The sequence below is a fragment of the Xiphophorus maculatus genome, chromosome 1, assembly GCF_002775205.1.
Source record: "Xiphophorus maculatus strain JP 163 A chromosome 1, X_maculatus-5.0-male, whole genome shotgun sequence".
NCBI classification, from domain to species: domain Eukaryota; kingdom Metazoa; phylum Chordata; class Actinopteri; order Cyprinodontiformes; family Poeciliidae; genus Xiphophorus; species Xiphophorus maculatus.
The window spans coordinates 6,747,999-6,764,417 of NC_036443.1; the positions used below are offsets into that span (position 1 = coordinate 6,747,999).

The 16,419-nt window shown below is 40.5% G+C and overlaps 3 protein-coding genes across 11 annotated transcripts in view; 2 read left to right on the forward strand and 1 right to left on the reverse strand.

The window, feature by feature from the left end:
• stk35 (serine/threonine kinase 35) overlaps positions 1-2,711 on the forward strand; it is a 28,042-nt gene extending 25,331 nt beyond the window's left edge. Inside the window, exon 3 of the mRNA XM_023332340.1 lies at positions 1,691-2,711. The gene's annotated coding sequence lies outside the window, so the exon portion shown is untranslated. The remainder of the gene's footprint in view (positions 1-1,690) is intronic.
• A 2,927-nt stretch (positions 2,712-5,638) lies between these two features.
• On the forward strand, positions 5,639-13,313 carry mtch1 (mitochondrial carrier 1). 9 transcript variants are annotated; one of them, XM_023339410.1, is made up of 14 exons: positions 5,646-5,906; positions 7,172-7,322; positions 7,666-7,750; positions 8,247-8,353; positions 8,670-8,729; positions 8,892-8,949; positions 9,154-9,189; positions 9,268-9,319; positions 10,767-10,826; positions 10,895-10,988; positions 11,763-11,810; positions 11,895-11,962; positions 12,218-12,293; positions 12,386-13,313. In XM_023339410.1, exons 2-14 carry the CDS (start codon positions 7,221-7,223, stop codon positions 12,458-12,460), a joined length of 921 nt encoding a protein of 306 aa, XP_023195178.1. In that variant the 5' UTR covers positions 5,646-5,906; positions 7,172-7,220; the 3' UTR covers positions 12,461-13,313. The 9 variants fall into 9 exon arrangements, with proteins under 9 accessions (XP_023195236.1, XP_023195226.1, XP_023195218.1 ...); XM_023339424.1 differs by lacking the exon at positions 5,646-5,906 and adding an exon at positions 6,519-7,000; XM_023339468.1 differs by lacking the exons at positions 12,218-12,293; positions 12,386-13,313 and adding an exon at positions 12,125-12,217 and having other exon boundaries at positions 5,639-5,906; positions 11,768-11,810.
• Positions 13,314-13,519: 206 nt separating this feature from the next.
• ndufb11 (NADH:ubiquinone oxidoreductase subunit B11) lies at positions 13,520-16,157 on the reverse strand. Its single transcript, XM_005805773.2, has 3 exons — positions 15,934-16,157; positions 14,572-14,702; positions 13,520-13,723 (listed from the first exon to the last, which is right to left on the reverse strand). Exons 1-3 carry the CDS (start codon positions 16,105-16,107, stop codon positions 13,594-13,596), a joined length of 435 nt encoding a protein of 144 aa, XP_005805830.1. The 5' UTR covers positions 16,108-16,157; the 3' UTR covers positions 13,520-13,593.
• Positions 16,158-16,419: the final 262 nt, after the last annotated feature.

A 16,419-nucleotide genomic window follows, 5' to 3' on the forward strand; every position in this document is an offset into this window, starting at 1 on the left:
TCCATCATAGAGCTATGGCTTCAGATAACGTTTACCATCCAGCCAGACAACAACCTGAAGCATCCAGCTAAAATTACACAGAGATGGCTTGAAGACAACAAGGTGGATGTTCTAGAGTGGCCCAGTCAAAGCCCAGGTGCATATACTAAAGACTGACTGGATAATTGTTTACGCAATTATTTTAGGTTACATATTTTTATCTAAAGTTCATTATTTTGTAGAAATCAGGTTTCACTGCTACATTAAACACATTTCTTTTGTCCAAAATGTCACATTAATCTGCTCATGACTCATTTTAAGCACAATAAAAAGGTAAAACTTCCTACACTTTTTATAGGCATTGTACTTTCGCATGGTAAGATTTTAAAACACGGCAGACATTGTTGTTTTGCCCACAGAGTGTTTGCAGCGACTGACCTCGATACGAAGCCAGCATACATCATTTCACGCATCCAATCAGCCGATGGACTGAGGTGCCGGAGTGAACGCCTTGCTCAGTCTACCGGCTGGCTTTAAAGGGTTCGATGCGGCTCGGCCTTTTGTTGTGGCACACTGTACAGAGGCACACGGTGTTCAGGACATGATGTCCTGTCACATTTACAGCTGCGCCCTGATCCTGGGAACTCAGTGTTGCAGAAAAACATTCAGCCTGAAGGAAGCGTTGCTGCCCTCCGTCGGCTGCAAATCAGTTTCACGCTGAAGCATACCACCAACGGCAGAAAGTATTATTATTTTTTTAAAAAGTAACAATACCTTTCAACGTAATAGTAGTTTTTAAGTAACATACTTTATGTTGGATTTGCACAAAAAAAATTGACAAATTTGCAAAAATATGAGTTTTCAAAAATGTTTTACGTATTTGGATGCAAACTGGATGTGAGATTCTGTGCTGCTCTTCCTCCTTGATACGATAACTCTGACTGCAGGTGGGAAACTTACAACTACGCTGCAAATTGTGAAGTGTATATGTTGCACTTTAAGAGTAAACCAAACTTGGCGATCATTCGGGTCCAAACTCCCCGTGCTGAAAGGACACTGGACATAAAGTAACACCAGAATAATGCACAATTCTAACACTTTGAGAGTGGAAATGAACTCTTTTACCCACAGATGGATCTCAATCTATCGATACAGACAGAGAGATATGTTTGTATCTTTCTCTTGGTGTATAAATATCTGGTTTCAACTGTGGCTTTTTTTTTTTTTTTTTTTTTTTAGGTGGCCATGTTTCATGTTTTGCAACGTCTGTGAAAAATCTAGGGACAGTTCATGTGTTCTGCTTTTCCTGTGGGGAAAAATGTGCAGCTCTTGGCACAAGGCGAAGACATCAGTAAATAGTCTTGAAGTTCTTTTGGTTCAACAAACCACATTTGTTGAGACACAAATTCCAGCTAGTTATCAGTAAATATGCTAATCTGACTCTGATTTTTGAAGATTTTTTTCAATGAACATACCTTACTGCACATTACTTTTGAATACACTATTTATATGCTGCTTTTAATAACACTACAGTACTTGCGTTGAATTTTTTGCCTTTACAGCATTTTACTCTGTTTTTACATATTTTATCTTCTGTCTTTATGTGAACCGAGCTGCTTTAATTGTGTGTCGCATTGTTAGTTTAGCACCTGAATTTCTCCATTGTTGGACAGTCAAAGTTTTTTCTATTCTGCTGTATTTTGTTGAACAGGGTCGGTGCTGGACTCGCTCTCAGAAGAGGATCTGATCAAGACGTACTTTCATGACGGCTGCAGTCATGCAGAAGTTCTGGATTTCTTGCCAACAACACAATGTTCAAATGAGCCTTTGCTCAAAATTAAGAAATGATCCATTTTATGGAAACCAATGATGTCATTCTAGACTGTTTGTGTCTTCTCTGAAATTTTCCTTAATTTGTTGTAATTTTGGTTTGTTGTTGAGCAGACCTGTGTGGTTTCTGTTCATGGGTTTGCTGCAATGTGACATTGATGAAAGCAAGGAAAGATGGACTACAAATCCCATGAGACCTGCCAACCAGTCTCACTGGTAAACCGGATGTCACGTACCACCTACCTATCAGGGGTTTTTGTTGTTGTCGTTTTTCTCATTTATTTAATTAACATCTAGTTAATTTGTTGCCTGTTTGGCAACTTTCAAGAATAATTTGTCAAAACAAAAATAAAAAAAAATAAAATCAGCCATGTGTTAATAGGATGTCACTTTTTATTGTAACAATTTCTGATGACATAAATACAGTTAAGCATTACAACAGTTTTCAACAATAGTCCAAACAGTTGGTAGTGACAGTTGAATGAAGAAATGTAAATATATAACTAATCTATGCGTCCTGTGCATATTTTACTCCTGGGTTTGGCAGGACAGACTGTAGGTTCCCAGACTCCCAGGAGGAACTGGGACAGTTTATGACCGAGTCAAACAGCAGTCAATGTGCCATGACCGTCTCTAGGGACAGTTTGAGGATCTGCAGAGACAGTGGCCTGGTGCATCCACTGACTTGGGAATCCTGTGTGGAAAACTACATAAGACTGGAAAACATGGTGGACTTGGAAATAAATGAGAGTCTGAAATTTAAAGGTGTGTGTCCAACAACCACAACGCAGCTCTGCTTTGACAGAGCAGGTTCCACAAGTTAACATCTGCCTTCACGGGCCAACATCCACATTTGAGTTTTGTGATTCTGTATTTGTACTTAATAAAGTCCAAAGAGTTTTGTATCCCTAAGTCCATGTCTCTTTTGGAACTGGTCGTATGTTCTGGGCTTTGGTATTTTGACAGTGTTTGAACAGGAAAGCGAGGTTTGGTCTGTCTCTAGGAGAATCCAGGCAGTCTGGTTTCCTCTTGTCGTCTGGTGCTGATCTTTTCGCAGAGCTGAACCTCAAAGATTTCCTCTGACATTTCTGGTGTCGGCTTTTCCGCACTTGTGCACATAAAGGGCCTGAACACAGAAGCATGAAGCTCCAAATGACATCCAGGGTCGAAAGGCTTACATTTAGAACAACCATCACTTTAATGATGCTAAAAAGAGCATGATATTAAATGGATGTGTTTTACAGTCACACATAAAGATTTTTTTTATCTCTACTCTTGTTTTTTTGTATATTGCAAATCCACTGACTGGAGAAAATTAAGCTCTTGAATCAGGGTCTTACTTATTTGTCTGCTGGCTGCTGTCGATTCTTTACCCTACATTTGCATGTTTTAACTGCAACAAAATAGTAGCTAATTAACGTAGTTAATTGTTTAATTAAAGATGAGAAGCATTACCGTTGAATAGAGCAATGATTGCGGTAGATGATTTCACAATCTTCTCTTTGTCATCGACGATCACAGAGAACCGAAAGCAGCCAGCAAGATGTTTCCATGTCTGTCATCTGACTGATGTTCCTTCAACGTAGCTCCACTGGATATCTATGGCAGAGAACAATAACCAAAGGCATAAATGAATATACTACTGCGGTGATATGTGAAATAAAATTTTGTACCTTTACATCATATTATGTTATTCCCTCATCAAAAACACACCTGGACTGTTGCCTTGATTCTGTTGTGAAAGCTTGAGAAATCCTTTAATATAATAATTTAGTATTTCTCTTCAATAGCTTCTAGGTCATGTGACCTATGGAGTCACAATCTGTGTGAAATTGTTCTACCAGTCTGCACAGATGAGGCACACTCTTTATTCCCCATTTTAGGTGTTTTTACTTTTTTTTTTTTTACTTTATTTTATATTTTAAAAATATGATAGGTGTTAAGTGCCTTACATCATCAAAAACACAAAGTCATGTTACGTAGTCTTGTAACATTACATGAAGTCGTTAAATTCGTAATTGATTACGTTTCAAGTCCAATTCTAAACAGGAGGGTTTTTAGTCGAGGTTTAAAGGAAGTCAGTGTTTCAACTGTTTTACGGTTTTCTGGAAGTTTGTTCCAGATTTGTGGTGCATAGAAGCTGAAAGCTGCTTCTCCTGGTTTGGTTCTGGTTCTGGGGATGCAGAGCAGAACCAGAACCAGAACCAGAACCTGAGGCCACATGACCTAAAAGCTTTTGAAGAGAAATACTAAATTTTTTAAACTAAAAAAAAAAAAAAAAAAAAAGGCAACAAAAATAGAAAAATGAGTTAAAATGGAGTAAAAATGCGTGTGCCTCAGATATACAGCTTAGTACAACAATTACACACTGATTTCTAGTCAATGTGACACACCATATGGAAGCTATTGAAGAAAACATTTTATTATTTAATATTAAAGTTACTTAAAATATTGAATATGACTTGACATTTAACAGAGGGTAGTGTGTCTCATGCAAAAGCATGAATTACCACTTTTTGTGTGAGTTGGTCACAAGGCAAGGCATTTATAAGCATTTGTTTGATAGGAGTGTTTGATTTGGAAATTTGTTGACAGTCCCTAAGTGAACCTCTTGAAGAGCAAGCTTGAGAACGGCTGGCCGAAATTAGCGCTCATAAATCGGATCAACCTTGAGCTAAACGCCGCTTGCTCGGCGGATATTGGAATATCCAATATCCAACTCGAAACTAACTTCACTGCAGTCGGTAACACAATCAAAACACCGGGATAATGTTTGTTTTGGTCTGTGGCCTGTAAAGATGGCCACAGACCGACTGCAGTTACATCTCGAGCAACTGCGCAAGACGTAAACTTAACTTCATTACTTATAACAAATGAAGTTTCATTTAAGTGGGAACTATTGCTTCCAGTTGGATGTGCCAACCTTTTTCAAACCAGACAATGATGAGGGTCAAAAATCACAAATGCATTTAAGCCATTCCATCCCTTCGCTTGACCTGGAGATAAAGCAGATCTATCTGTGGGAGCTCCAGATATTAGCCATATCCTAAATCACATGCTCTCCAGATGAACCTAAAGCATTAGTTTTATGGGTTCGAAGATAAGGGCCAATATGCAGGATTAGAGCAGGAAGATACAGCTCTACTCAATTTATATGTTCCATTAAAATGGGCCTTTATGGCCTGCACTCTATAAATAACGCCAATAAAGATTTTGATGCAGTGACTCCTTTAATACAAAGATCTATAAATGTCTGACAGATCTATAAATGCTGGAGCAGAAATGACTCCAGGGATTCTTGACAAAAATCCCTTTCAGAAACATGGATTTTTTTTCCCTTTGTTTGACAATAAGGAAACAACCATCTTCCCCACAGCTGTAGCAGCAACCTGGCTCACAAAAAGCTGCCTTTTTGTGAGAGGGTTGAGGTGCACATTTACGAGTATGTGGGGGCTGACTGAACTTGCCAACATGCAGAGATTTAGGCAGAACAGACTGTTTCTGAGCAGACTGAGCAGCCAACTGTTTTTGGACCTCAGCTAACTGCTTGGCAAGTTAGCCGATGTCCAGGTTATCATAAGCACTCTTTTCTTCAGCTGGTGCATAAGCGTGATGTGAATGCACGCTGGCTCTGGGTTTACTGGAACCAAGGTGCTGTTTCATACGCTGAGCTTCAGCAGCTTCTCTGTCTTCTTCTGTTCTCAACATTGGCAGCTCTTCCAAAGATGGTGGTTTTGACTTGCTCTGCTTCAGAAATTAAGGTGTGGTCACAACAGCCACGACTTGAATTGATTCAGCAAATGTTTTTCAAAATCAGCAGCTAACACTCCACCCCTCCTTAGAGCATAGTTCATAGTTCGCTTGCAGGCGTTGTAAATAGACTGATGGTTTTTCACCTGCTGATTTGAAACTGCTCCATAAATTTTGCATACAGTTCGTCACCATCTTGGACTGTCCCATAGGCAGAGTCAAGGATTCTGAGGTAACTTAAAGGAGGTGCATCTGGTTGAAGATGTTTAACCATGTCTGCAGCTGGTGGTAGTAGGCTGTCAAATATCTCTCTGGAACGCTGCAGGTCTGACACAGCAGGATCTCAGGTACGTTTGTGTTTTTATTTTTGGCTTCAAACTCCGAGCAAACCACCGACAGTTCTTCGATTTCATAAGTCATTTTTTTCAGTTTGACAAGTCTAGGTGTACGGCAAGATTTTATGTAACCTCTCCAACACACTCCCTGAGGCAAACTCAAAAGCTATGCAGCTGTGGAAAACGGAATCAGAATAAGCTATGACTTCAAACTTTTTCATTGACCCATAGCCTGTCAGAAAATCAGCTACTTCATTATCAGTTTCTGTGTTCGTCACATATTTAATCAGCACTGCATTAGGGATTTTAAACCCATGTTTCTCCAATACATTCATGGTAGCAACAAAATAGAAAACTGCAATACTTCAGCTCTGTACAAACTCCTCCTGGTTAGCGCGCCAAGATTTATGTAGGATATCTGTATGTGATAATACAGTTATGTATCATACATATAGATTATCAACAGTACTAGTATACTGTTAATAACAGCATAATAATACTGTTATTAATATAGTAATAACAGTATTGTTATCTTAATACTGTTAAGATAATAGTATCTTAATACTGTTAACAACATCTTACTGTTAATCTTAACTAAGATAACAGTATCTTCATATTGTTAAGATACTGTTATCTTAATACTAGATAACAGTATTAAGTGTGTTTAAAGTTATAATGTCAAAATTGGTACAAGCATGCTGTTAGTGTACTTCATTTATATACTACACTTAATACTTAGTATACTTAAAATGTACTTACACAAATGTAAGTATGTTTGAAATATACTAAAGTATCTATATTTTTTGTCACTAGGGTCTGAATGTAAACCTGACGCCAGAAAATCGTTTGGTGTGAAAGCACCATATAACATCTGGCCATCTTTTAAAAAAAAAAAAAAAACTTTATTTATTATAATAAACAACAATACAATTGTACTGTGAACAAAACTCAGGAAGACAACATCTGGCCATCTTGACGACCGAACGTCTGGTCGCCTGAGATCATAAAATATGTGACGTCAGCGGATAGACTCCGCCCAGTTGTTTTTGCTCCGCCGAGAGATCCCAGCCACCTGTTTTAAACCAAATAGTGCTGTGATAAAGGATGTAAGCTACTTTTTGTTTTGTTTTGGGGTTTTTTTAAATCAGACACGTTAATGTAGCTGAACTCGGTTTCACCTCAGGAACCGCGTCCAGCTGAGAGTGAGAGCTCTCAGCGGAAGTCATGTTAGCTCCAGCTGATTTTCTCTGGGGATGTGTGTGTTTCGGTGACCAAAGATGGATCTCCGTGAAGTAGAACCCACACCGGAAGCCTGCGTGGACTAGGATGCCCTCTACTCCCGTGGTAGTGGACGCTGCCGTTGTGTTGCTAGGGGCGACTGTTACTACCATCACACACCCGCTCCTATACGTTAAACTGCTGATTCAGGTATCTGGGCCGACCGACCGAATATATAGAGATGAGACAGATGAGGTAGATTATATATGTATATGAATGTACATGCATATCTAATCTATCTGTCATTTCTTTGTTACAGATGTTACAGATCATCAAACGCATTGGATGAGCTAATCTAATGTGTTTGATGATAATACTGTATCATAAGTATGATAATACTTGGTATATTTAAAATGTACTTACGCATAGGTAAGTATGTTTGAAATATACTAAAGTATTTTTTTTCACCTGGGAAGTAAATACAGGGCGAGTGTCACCTCTGTCTCCACCTCAGATCAGTTTGTATTCTCTCCCTTTTTTTCGTTTTTCCCAGGTGGGACACGAACCTCTCCCTCCAGCTGTCGGGTCAACAATGCTTGGAAGACCAGTTCTATACCTGCCTGGTTTCTTCAGCTATGGTGAGTTACGTGGCTGCACATGTGGGATATCCAAAGACCAAAACACACTTCTGTGTGTACAGTAATTGTCTTGTGATCGGAAGGTTGTAGGTTCGATTTCAGCTTCCTCTTGTCACATGTCGATGTGCCCCTGGGCAAGGCACTTAACTCCAATTTGGTTGGGCGTGTTTATATCATTACACCTGAAGATGCAGTCACATCCCTGGACAAAAGGAGCCAACACTGTGAGGATCGTGCTCTCTGATTCAGCTTGGATCGGCTTTTGTCTGAAACTCCAGAAGACACAAGTGGATTAATGACGAGCAGATTTTATTTTCTTGTGGGATTAATAAAGTATTTTTTATTTTAAAAAAAAAAAGGCACAGCATATGACCTATATATGCTGCGGCATATATTCTGTCGCAGCATGTTTAACGTGTCAACTAAATGTGCTGACTAAGAAATAACTGTGCCGCTGTAGTTCAGAACAGCTGCGAGGAAGTGTGCTTGTTTTCAGCTCAGTATGTTCTCAGAGTGGATGGAAAGCTGGGACTCTTTCGGGGCCTCTCACCTCGTATAGCATCCAGCACCATCTCTACCTTGGTGAGGGGCAAAATTGAACGGGTAAGAAAGAGACTAATATTGTGGTGATATTAACACAACAATTCATGCTTTGCTCCCTGAGAAAGAAACTAATGGTAGTCACTTGTTGTATACTTGGAAATAACACTGAAAGTAATAGAGCTTGGAAGTTTTCCTGTGCAACACCAGATGGACTTATTATGTTCAATGTTTGTGTTCATTTATTTAGATGTTGTTCTCAGAGCTCCGACTGCTTTTTACTGATGTTCACTGCATTGATAAACACAGATTTGATAGCAGCAGTTATTTTCAGATGCAACTTTTTTTTATTCAAACAGTAACTTTTTTCTATAACCAGAGGGTGCTTCAGTCCAAAAAAGATGAGCACCAGAATTCCTTTAGGAAATTGGTCCAAGAGGTGAGAGGTCAATGGTTTCTGAAGAATCATTAGCAGTACAGTATTTTCTATCTCTGTAATCCAAGTAACACGAGGGTTAAACTGACAGTTCATTTGTTTCAGCATGCCATGTTGAAATCAAAAATCATAATGGCCTTCTTCTTTCCACTTTTTTTTCCTCAGACAACACATGATATGATTTTTCGGTGCCTGTCCAGAGTGGCCACCCATCCTTTTCATGGTATGCCCTCAATAAGATGGTTTCCTCTACAGAGGTTTTGAACTTGCCTCTGGGCCTCATGTCATTTACAAGGTTTTACTCGGATGGCGCAAATGGAACAATTTCAAGCAAAACAAAAGAAGCCAAAGCGGCGCATTGTTTTTTATGCAGGACGAAATTAACGCTTAACTGGTGAAACCAACAAATGTGTCTCCCGCTCTCTAGGCTACGCGCCCTGTTATCAGTCCGATAAAAGCCAAGGTGATGTGCGGTGCTGCTTCTGAGTGAACACCAGAGTCAGTAGATTATCTGATCGGCTGGTTTGTGTTTCTTTGGCAGTCATGTCAGTGCGCTGCATGGCCCAGTTCGTTGGCAGAGAGACCAAGTACAGGTAAGGTCACAAGATCTGGTCCAGGTACGGTACAATAACTTCCTATAAAGTTTTTCAAGTCAACACAGATGTGGGAAGAGCTAGTCACTGATGGGGATCCATGTTGAGGGATTGCATTGTGCTCTCCCTTCCTTGGTCCTTCTGAGTTCTGGACACGGCAGACTGACTCCTTCCTGGTGACTTTTAGCAACTTTGTGTCCCCACAAGCACACTCACCCTTAACAAACAAGGTCATACAAACAGAAGTCCCTATGTTTCATTGATGTGATTTGTTTATGTTGAAGTCAGAGGCAGTTTTGATGGGACAAAAACTCACTCACACAATCAGGATACCAACTCTTGATATCCATTTAGAGCAGTCTGCCCTGGCACAACTAGCTTTTCCATGTGCTTTAAAAAAGCCAAACTGGTGACGCCGAGTGTGGGATGAGGCTTCAGCAGCTGTTAATTGTTTTATATGTAAGTGCAAAGTCTAAAATGACACAAATCCCAATAGAAAAGACGAAATGAGGAAATATTTAGCTTGTATGTTTTTTTGTTGTTGTTTTGGGGTTGTTGTTTTTTTTTTGTTTGTTTGTTTTTTTAGCAAATTTGATTAGTATCCTCCAAAAGGGTAATATTAAATCAGAAAAGTGATGTGAATACTTTTGCAAAATTTTAATTTTGCATAATTTGGCATATTGTGGGTCAAACATTCTGTGCTAAAACTAAACTTCTGGTCAAATTTTAAGCCACCTTAACTTCCAGGAAACAGAACATCTTTTTTTTTTTTTTTTTTAAAGAAACTGAAAAGTAAAAAAAGGGGGAGTTGAAGCTAGTCAAACATATTTGTACCTTAAAGTATTATCACTTTAAGGCAGTCCTTCTCAAACCATGGTCCCTGGACCACTGGTGGTCCGCGGGCGCCATCTAGTGGTCCACGAGGTACTGCGTGTAAGCGACCGTTTATTTGCCGTGACGTGAGGTCAAAGTACCACTCTACAGTTAGCTTCCAAAAGGATTGTGTTACAAATAATTATGTAAACCTGGCTTAAAACCGGGCTATACAAAAGAAATGTTACAAATCCCGGTGGAGAGAAAACAACTCCAGGACTACTCAGAGGAATCTAAGTCATCGTAGCTGCTGAGTGTTGATGTGTCGTTCACTAGTGATTGGATTCCTTTGATCGGTTATCGGTAGGAATCGCTCCAGTTAGTCAGAACTGTTCTTTGTTTCAACATAAGTCAACATAAGACTTTAACATAAAGTCAACATGTTAGTTTAGTCCAGACTTCTTGTTGAGGTTTTCAAAGATTATTCTAGGTTCCATTTTGCAGAGACATCTGAATTGAAGACGCCCTTCCCTTCATCCCCCCCAGTCAAGTCTTTAATCACTAATCCTGATGTAATTATATGGTATCATTTGTGTCGGGTGAAATATTGCTGAATGTGTTTTCTCATTTGCAGTGGTGTATTCAGTTGTATCATGACGATATTCAAGGAGGAAGGATTGTCTGGATTTTATACGTAAGTAGCTCTACAGTCCTTACAGTGTGTTTAATTCCTTAAGGTCTGATCAGTGTGCTTGTTTGCAGCGGTTTTGTTCCACATGTGCTGGGAGAAGTCCTTTTCCTGTGGTGCTGTAACCTGCTGGCCTACCTTATCAACACCTATGCTGTAGACGACAGCGTACGTATGCCAGCTGTTTGTATCCAAGCTGTGATGCTGTTTGATCAGAACACGCATTAATATTGAGGCCCGATGGTTTGGAGAGGAGCGTGAAAAGATTTGCGATGATCAGCTCAAACCAGTCTGGACATTGTCCTCTGACCTCTGGCATCAACAGGCATTTGTGCCCACAGATCTGCTGCTCACTGGATATTTTCTCTTTTTCGAACCACCTGTAAGATGGTTGTGTGTGAAAATCCCAGTAGATCGGCAGTTTCTGAAATACTCAGACCAGCCCGTCTGGCACCAACAAACATGCCACATTCAAAGTCACTTAAATCACCTTTCTTCCTCATGTTGATGCTCGGTTTGAACTGCAGCAGATCGTCTTGGCCACGTCTACATGCCTAAATGGATTGAGTTGCTGCCATGTGATTGGCTGATTCGACATTTATGTTAATGAGGAGTTGGACAGGTGTACCTATTAAAGTGGCCGGTGAGTGTATTCACAGCTTTAAGACCGTCTTCCACAGGCTCTCAGCACTTGTGTTAAAGGTCACCTGAAGGATCATGAACTCTGAACTCTCGACCTGTTTGCATCAGTTCAGTCTGTTAATTATTGTCTCATTCTTCTTGCTAGATCACATCGTTGGTTTCGATGTTTCTGTTCCGTTTATTTTAGTATTGCACCATCAAAGCTGTCTGGGACTCCACATGAAATTTGTACTATTAGTTAAATGGAAAAGTTTAACATTTTCATCAGTGTTCATTGTTTAACTCCTGTTCTTGTTTTAGTTTAGTCAGGCATCAACACTAAGAAACTACACAAAGTTTGTGATGAGTGTAAGTTTATTATTATTATAGCACTTTCATTTTGACAGCTACTGATGGTCCGCGGTTACATTAATGCTGACTGCATTTCTCTAGATCACACTGAGGGTCCTGACTTACCCATTCACGCTGGTTGCTGATGTAATGGCCGTCAACAACTGTGGGTGAGTAACAGAGTGAGGCGCGATTTATTGTTTTCTGTTTGATGAGGTCTGGCAGATTGTTTTTTAACAACCTGGAAGTTCATTTTAATTTGATACTCTTCACCCTGATTCCTCAATTTAAAGCAACAGATCAAAGTCGGACTCTGTTTAATTCCCCTTTAGACAACACCTTGAACTGATTGTCAGAATCACAGAAAACAGAAGCTGATCTTGCTCCATGCCGCCGCTCGGACTCATTCAGCTCTGTGTTTCCAGTCTGGCTGCAGGTCTTCCTCCTCGGTTTCCTGTCTTTACATCCTGGCTGCACTGCTGGAATCATCTGAGTACTGAGGTATGCTGACATTCTGACCTGCAGTGACCACATGTCCATCTTCCTGTCCTCAGAACATTTAGAGCTCAACTGTTCTCCCCAACCTCCTTCAGGATCAGCTCTTCAGAGGCTCCAGGCTCTTTTTCCGCCAGGTGCCCGTGACTCTACCGCCTTCTGTCGAAGATTAACGTAGTCATCACTTGCTAGGATGAAGCAGGAAGAGATCTCACCCTCGAACTACGTTCCAGATAAAGTAGAAGAGGCCGTGCTGTTCATGGTTCATCAGGTTCTTCACAGGATTTGGGGCCATTCAGCCCACTGTGACCAGTCCCACCACAGCTCTGATGTCTTCACTGCAGCAACAAAGGATCTGCGCTGATTCACTGGAGAAAATGAACTGATGGCCATTGTGACAATTAAGTTGTTTTTTTTTTTACATACATTTTTGCCTTCATTTTACTTCCTGTGTGATGTTCACATGGTGCTCTGTGTTTTTTGTTTTGAGCCGATCCATGTCATGTCCCTCATTTCCGTTATTCCTTGTCGCTCCCTGACTGTTTCCCTTCTTAAGCCTCTCTCCGTCACAACCACGCTGCCAGATTATCGAACGCTTTCAGCAAGTAGTTTTCCAGCACTCCCATCTCGCCCTCATCGTTGCAACAACGCTCTTGTTCCACGGATTTGCCCCTTTCGCCTTGCTGTTGCCTTTTGCCCATCTGGATCTCGACCCACACCTGTTTTGGTTACACCGCTCACGCCCACTCCCACGGATTCTGCTCTCTGCCCCATCGTGTATGACCTCAGCCCGTCCGACCAAGCATTTGGATCTGGATTTGGTACTTCTCCTGGACTTCTGCTGCTTCAGAGTTAGTGCGCTGCCCTGCATCAGCGCTTCTCCTCCCCGGTCTCTCCCTCCTGAGCCCTGCGTCAGTGGAGCATCTGCTCTCTTCCTTGTACCTGATCGTCAGGCCAGTGCTGCAGCTGACGATCCAGTGTGGCCGGTCTGAGCTGTCTTTTAATAAATAATCCGAGTTTTCTGCTCACTCCTGTGTCGTGGCTGATTTTCTGGGTCCCTCTAGTGAGTCATTACATCTTGTTTGGATTTCTTATGATTTGTTTTTTGTCAAATATGGGTGAACTGAAACATCTTCAGAACTGAATTGGTATTTTATTGGTGAAATCTCTAGAAGCTATATTTGACTATTGAAAATCAAGATGTGAAGGCAAAAAAAACCCCCCAAACATCATCCAATGAGAACATAGTTTATTTAATCAGTGATTTACAACAACCATGAAATAGAGTGGGACAGTGCAGGAGGGGTCAGTCCTCGTTGGAGGAGGGCAGGATGATTTTGCTGGCGTCGTAGTAATTCTCCTGGATGAGCGGCAGACCGTCTTTCTCCCTGAGCCGAATGAGTCGTTCTGCTTCCCTTCTGGCCCACTTCCGCATCCTGGAAGCCACACAACCCCAAATACTGGTCAGGCCTCACGTTAACATGAAAGTGCCCACATAGGACCGTTTAACTTCGTAGTCTTCCCTGACGTCAGCGCTTGCCTCATTAATTTATACTGGATCCTTATTTAACGAACTGCAGTGGTAGTGAGGAAAACTCCTTCCTGCTTCCACTAAAAAGCTAAAACACAAAAGAGGTAGCAGCCACGAGCTGTTGCTCATCAATTTGTGAAGGGCTGTGAAACCATTTTCACCTTTTTGATTCCCATCATTCTACTGTACTGCTTATTGTAAGGCGGCGCCATACGCAGGATATATCCTCACCACAATATCAGTGTGTGCAATATTCACATCACATTGGGGTTTTTTTTTAACCACACTAAGCCAAATTATTTCTATAAACAATAATACTGTTTTGAGACCATTTTCAGGGAACATGAAAATGGTCTCAAAACATTTTTATACGTTTTGCACCAGACTGAAGACTTTTGTCGACCAGTCTTTGGTAGAAACGCAAGAAAAACAATCGTGAAACGATCAAGCTCGTTTTAAGTTATCATGTCATTGCTTTTTATGACAGGTTTGCCTAGTCTTGTTTTTCATTTGAATAACCAACAAACTTTCTGCAACAATAGTCATCGGAACAATGACAACATTTTTGGGCACATACAGGACGGGTTCAATTTTGACAGTCATGGCTTCTTGGGTTAGAGAGATTTAAAGGAATATTTCAAACAGCAGCTATTGCACTTCCAAACATTTCTGAATAAACTCTTTCTGCATCCCTGACCTCTGTCACCTCACATCTGAACAGAACCAAATAATACATAATAATAATAATCTTACCCATGGTCTGGTAAATAGTGGATAAAGGTTCCTCCAATAACAAGAGCCACAGAGATGCCCAGGAAGAAGCCCACCTTCATGTTCCTCTCATCCTCTACAGGATCGGTGGAGAAGCCATGGAAATCTGGATTCTGATCAAAATAATAAATAATACATCAGAAACTCTTTAAAAAAAAGAGAAGGCTGTCGAAAGCAGACCTGAAACGACTGTTATGGGTTCTGTGTTTTCCTCTATTTCCTATCTGCTTACACGCACAGTGCTGCTGCTCACATAACCATATCACATAAGACTGGCTATAGTCACACATAAACAAAACAAAACATAATTCTTTAGGGAGGGAACAGATTGCGGAGAGGAATAAAAGCTGAACTCGCTCTACAATCTTTGCCTCACTTGGTTCCATCCATAAGGTGAGCTCAGTGCGGCCCAGCGCTGGACGGTGAATGCAACTCTCTATCTGTTCCATTTGTATGACATGTATGGCTTGTGACATTTGGTCATTTTTCAGCATTAGAAGCCTGTTTTTATACTTAAACAAATCTCATTATTTCTCAAGGTAATAACACTGAGGGCTTATTAACCCCTCAGTGTAATAACTGAGTATACAGACCACCCAAGTCCATATACCAGAGATGATACATGCTGCCATTATGAATGTGACAGAAAAGATCTAGTGATTATCATCCGTTAGTAAATCTAAACTTGCTGTGCTCAGTTTAACAGAACTGCTTTTATTCAATGTTCCTAATGTTTAGGTTTATAAGAAAGAAATACTCAAGAGCTCAAAAAATAAATGGTGACAAACAGAAAATAATCTTAACTTTACATTTATAGAGTCAAATCTATAAATACACATTCATACCTGAGAGGGATGAGATGTATCTGTTTAAAATAATTATTTCATTAATTAAGGGTTTTTTTTTTGTTTTTTTTAATTAAGGTCATTTTATCCATCGCAACTGTAAGTTTGAACTTAAACTGTTTTCTTCCTATATAGAGACTACTAATAAAACCTCACATTGTTTGGATAAAATGTAGATTTTAGCAAACTTTACAATTCTATACTTCGTTTTATGTCTTGCTGTAACTTCTGGACATAAAGTTACAGCAGGACTTTATGCTGTAAAAGTCTTGCTGTAACAACAAAAACAACGCTGGTTGTTGTTTTTGTCTGTTTAGCTAGTGTTTGTATAAAAACGGTTCTCTCAATAAAGATTTACTGTCACATTTGAACCTGCAGCACAGCGCAAACCCACCTGAACACATAAATAAACTAGTAAAGTAAACAGAACCACCCCCCGCCAGGACACAGTCCCGTCAGCGCAGGCTCGGTTCGCAGGAGGTCCAGTAGCTGCACTCACCTTGGCGAACGGGCTGACCTCGCCGTGTCCGGACTGATTCACGGGCTCGTATGGATCCGTCACAGCCGTGGAGGAGATGGCGCTGTCCGCCTTGGACTGCGACACGAAGCGGGTCGATAGGACAGAAACCGACCGGGGCAACGCAAGCCCCAGCCGCGGTAATCGGGACAACATTTCTCCTGCCCGAGAAGGATACTGCGCTACCGGAAGCGGAAATGTTACGTTTTGCACTTGCCTTACTATGAGCCGGAACGTTACCGCCATCAGCTGGTGGACGATGGTAATGCAAACTGACCAAATATAAAATAAAGAAATAACGAAATTCCAAATGACAGTTCAATAAATAATAAAAGGATTAAAACAGCTGGGTTTCTATTGAAGAATTTTTTCACATTTAATTTTCAAACTATTTTATTCTTCACAGAGATAAAATACGTATTGCTATAACTCATATTATGCCATTTGTTTCTACTAGATATTGTAGTT

Coding starts and splice junctions, on each gene's coding strand:
- mtch1 (XM_023339410.1), top strand. CDS start 7,221: ATGCCCTCTACTCCCGTGGTAGTGGACGCTGCCGTTGTGTTGCTAGGG. Junction 7,323..7,665: donor ACGTTAAACTGCTGATTCAG/GTATCTGGGCCG, acceptor CGTTTTTCCCAG/GTGGGACACGAACCTCTCCC. Junction 8,354..8,669: donor TGAGGGGCAAAATTGAACGG/GTAAGAAAGAGA, acceptor TTCTATAACCAG/AGGGTGCTTCAGTCCAAAAA.
- ndufb11 (XM_005805773.2), bottom strand. CDS start 16,107: ATGTTGTCCCGATTACCGCGGCTGGGGCTTGCGTTGCCCCGGTCGGTT. Junction 14,703..15,933: donor AGGTCAGCCCGTTCGCCAAG/GTGAGTGCAGCT, acceptor TATTTTGATCAG/AATCCAGATTTCCATGGCTT. Junction 13,724..14,571: donor CACTATTTACCAGACCATGG/GTAAGATTATTA, acceptor TGTGGCTTCCAG/GATGCGGAAGTGGGCCAGAA.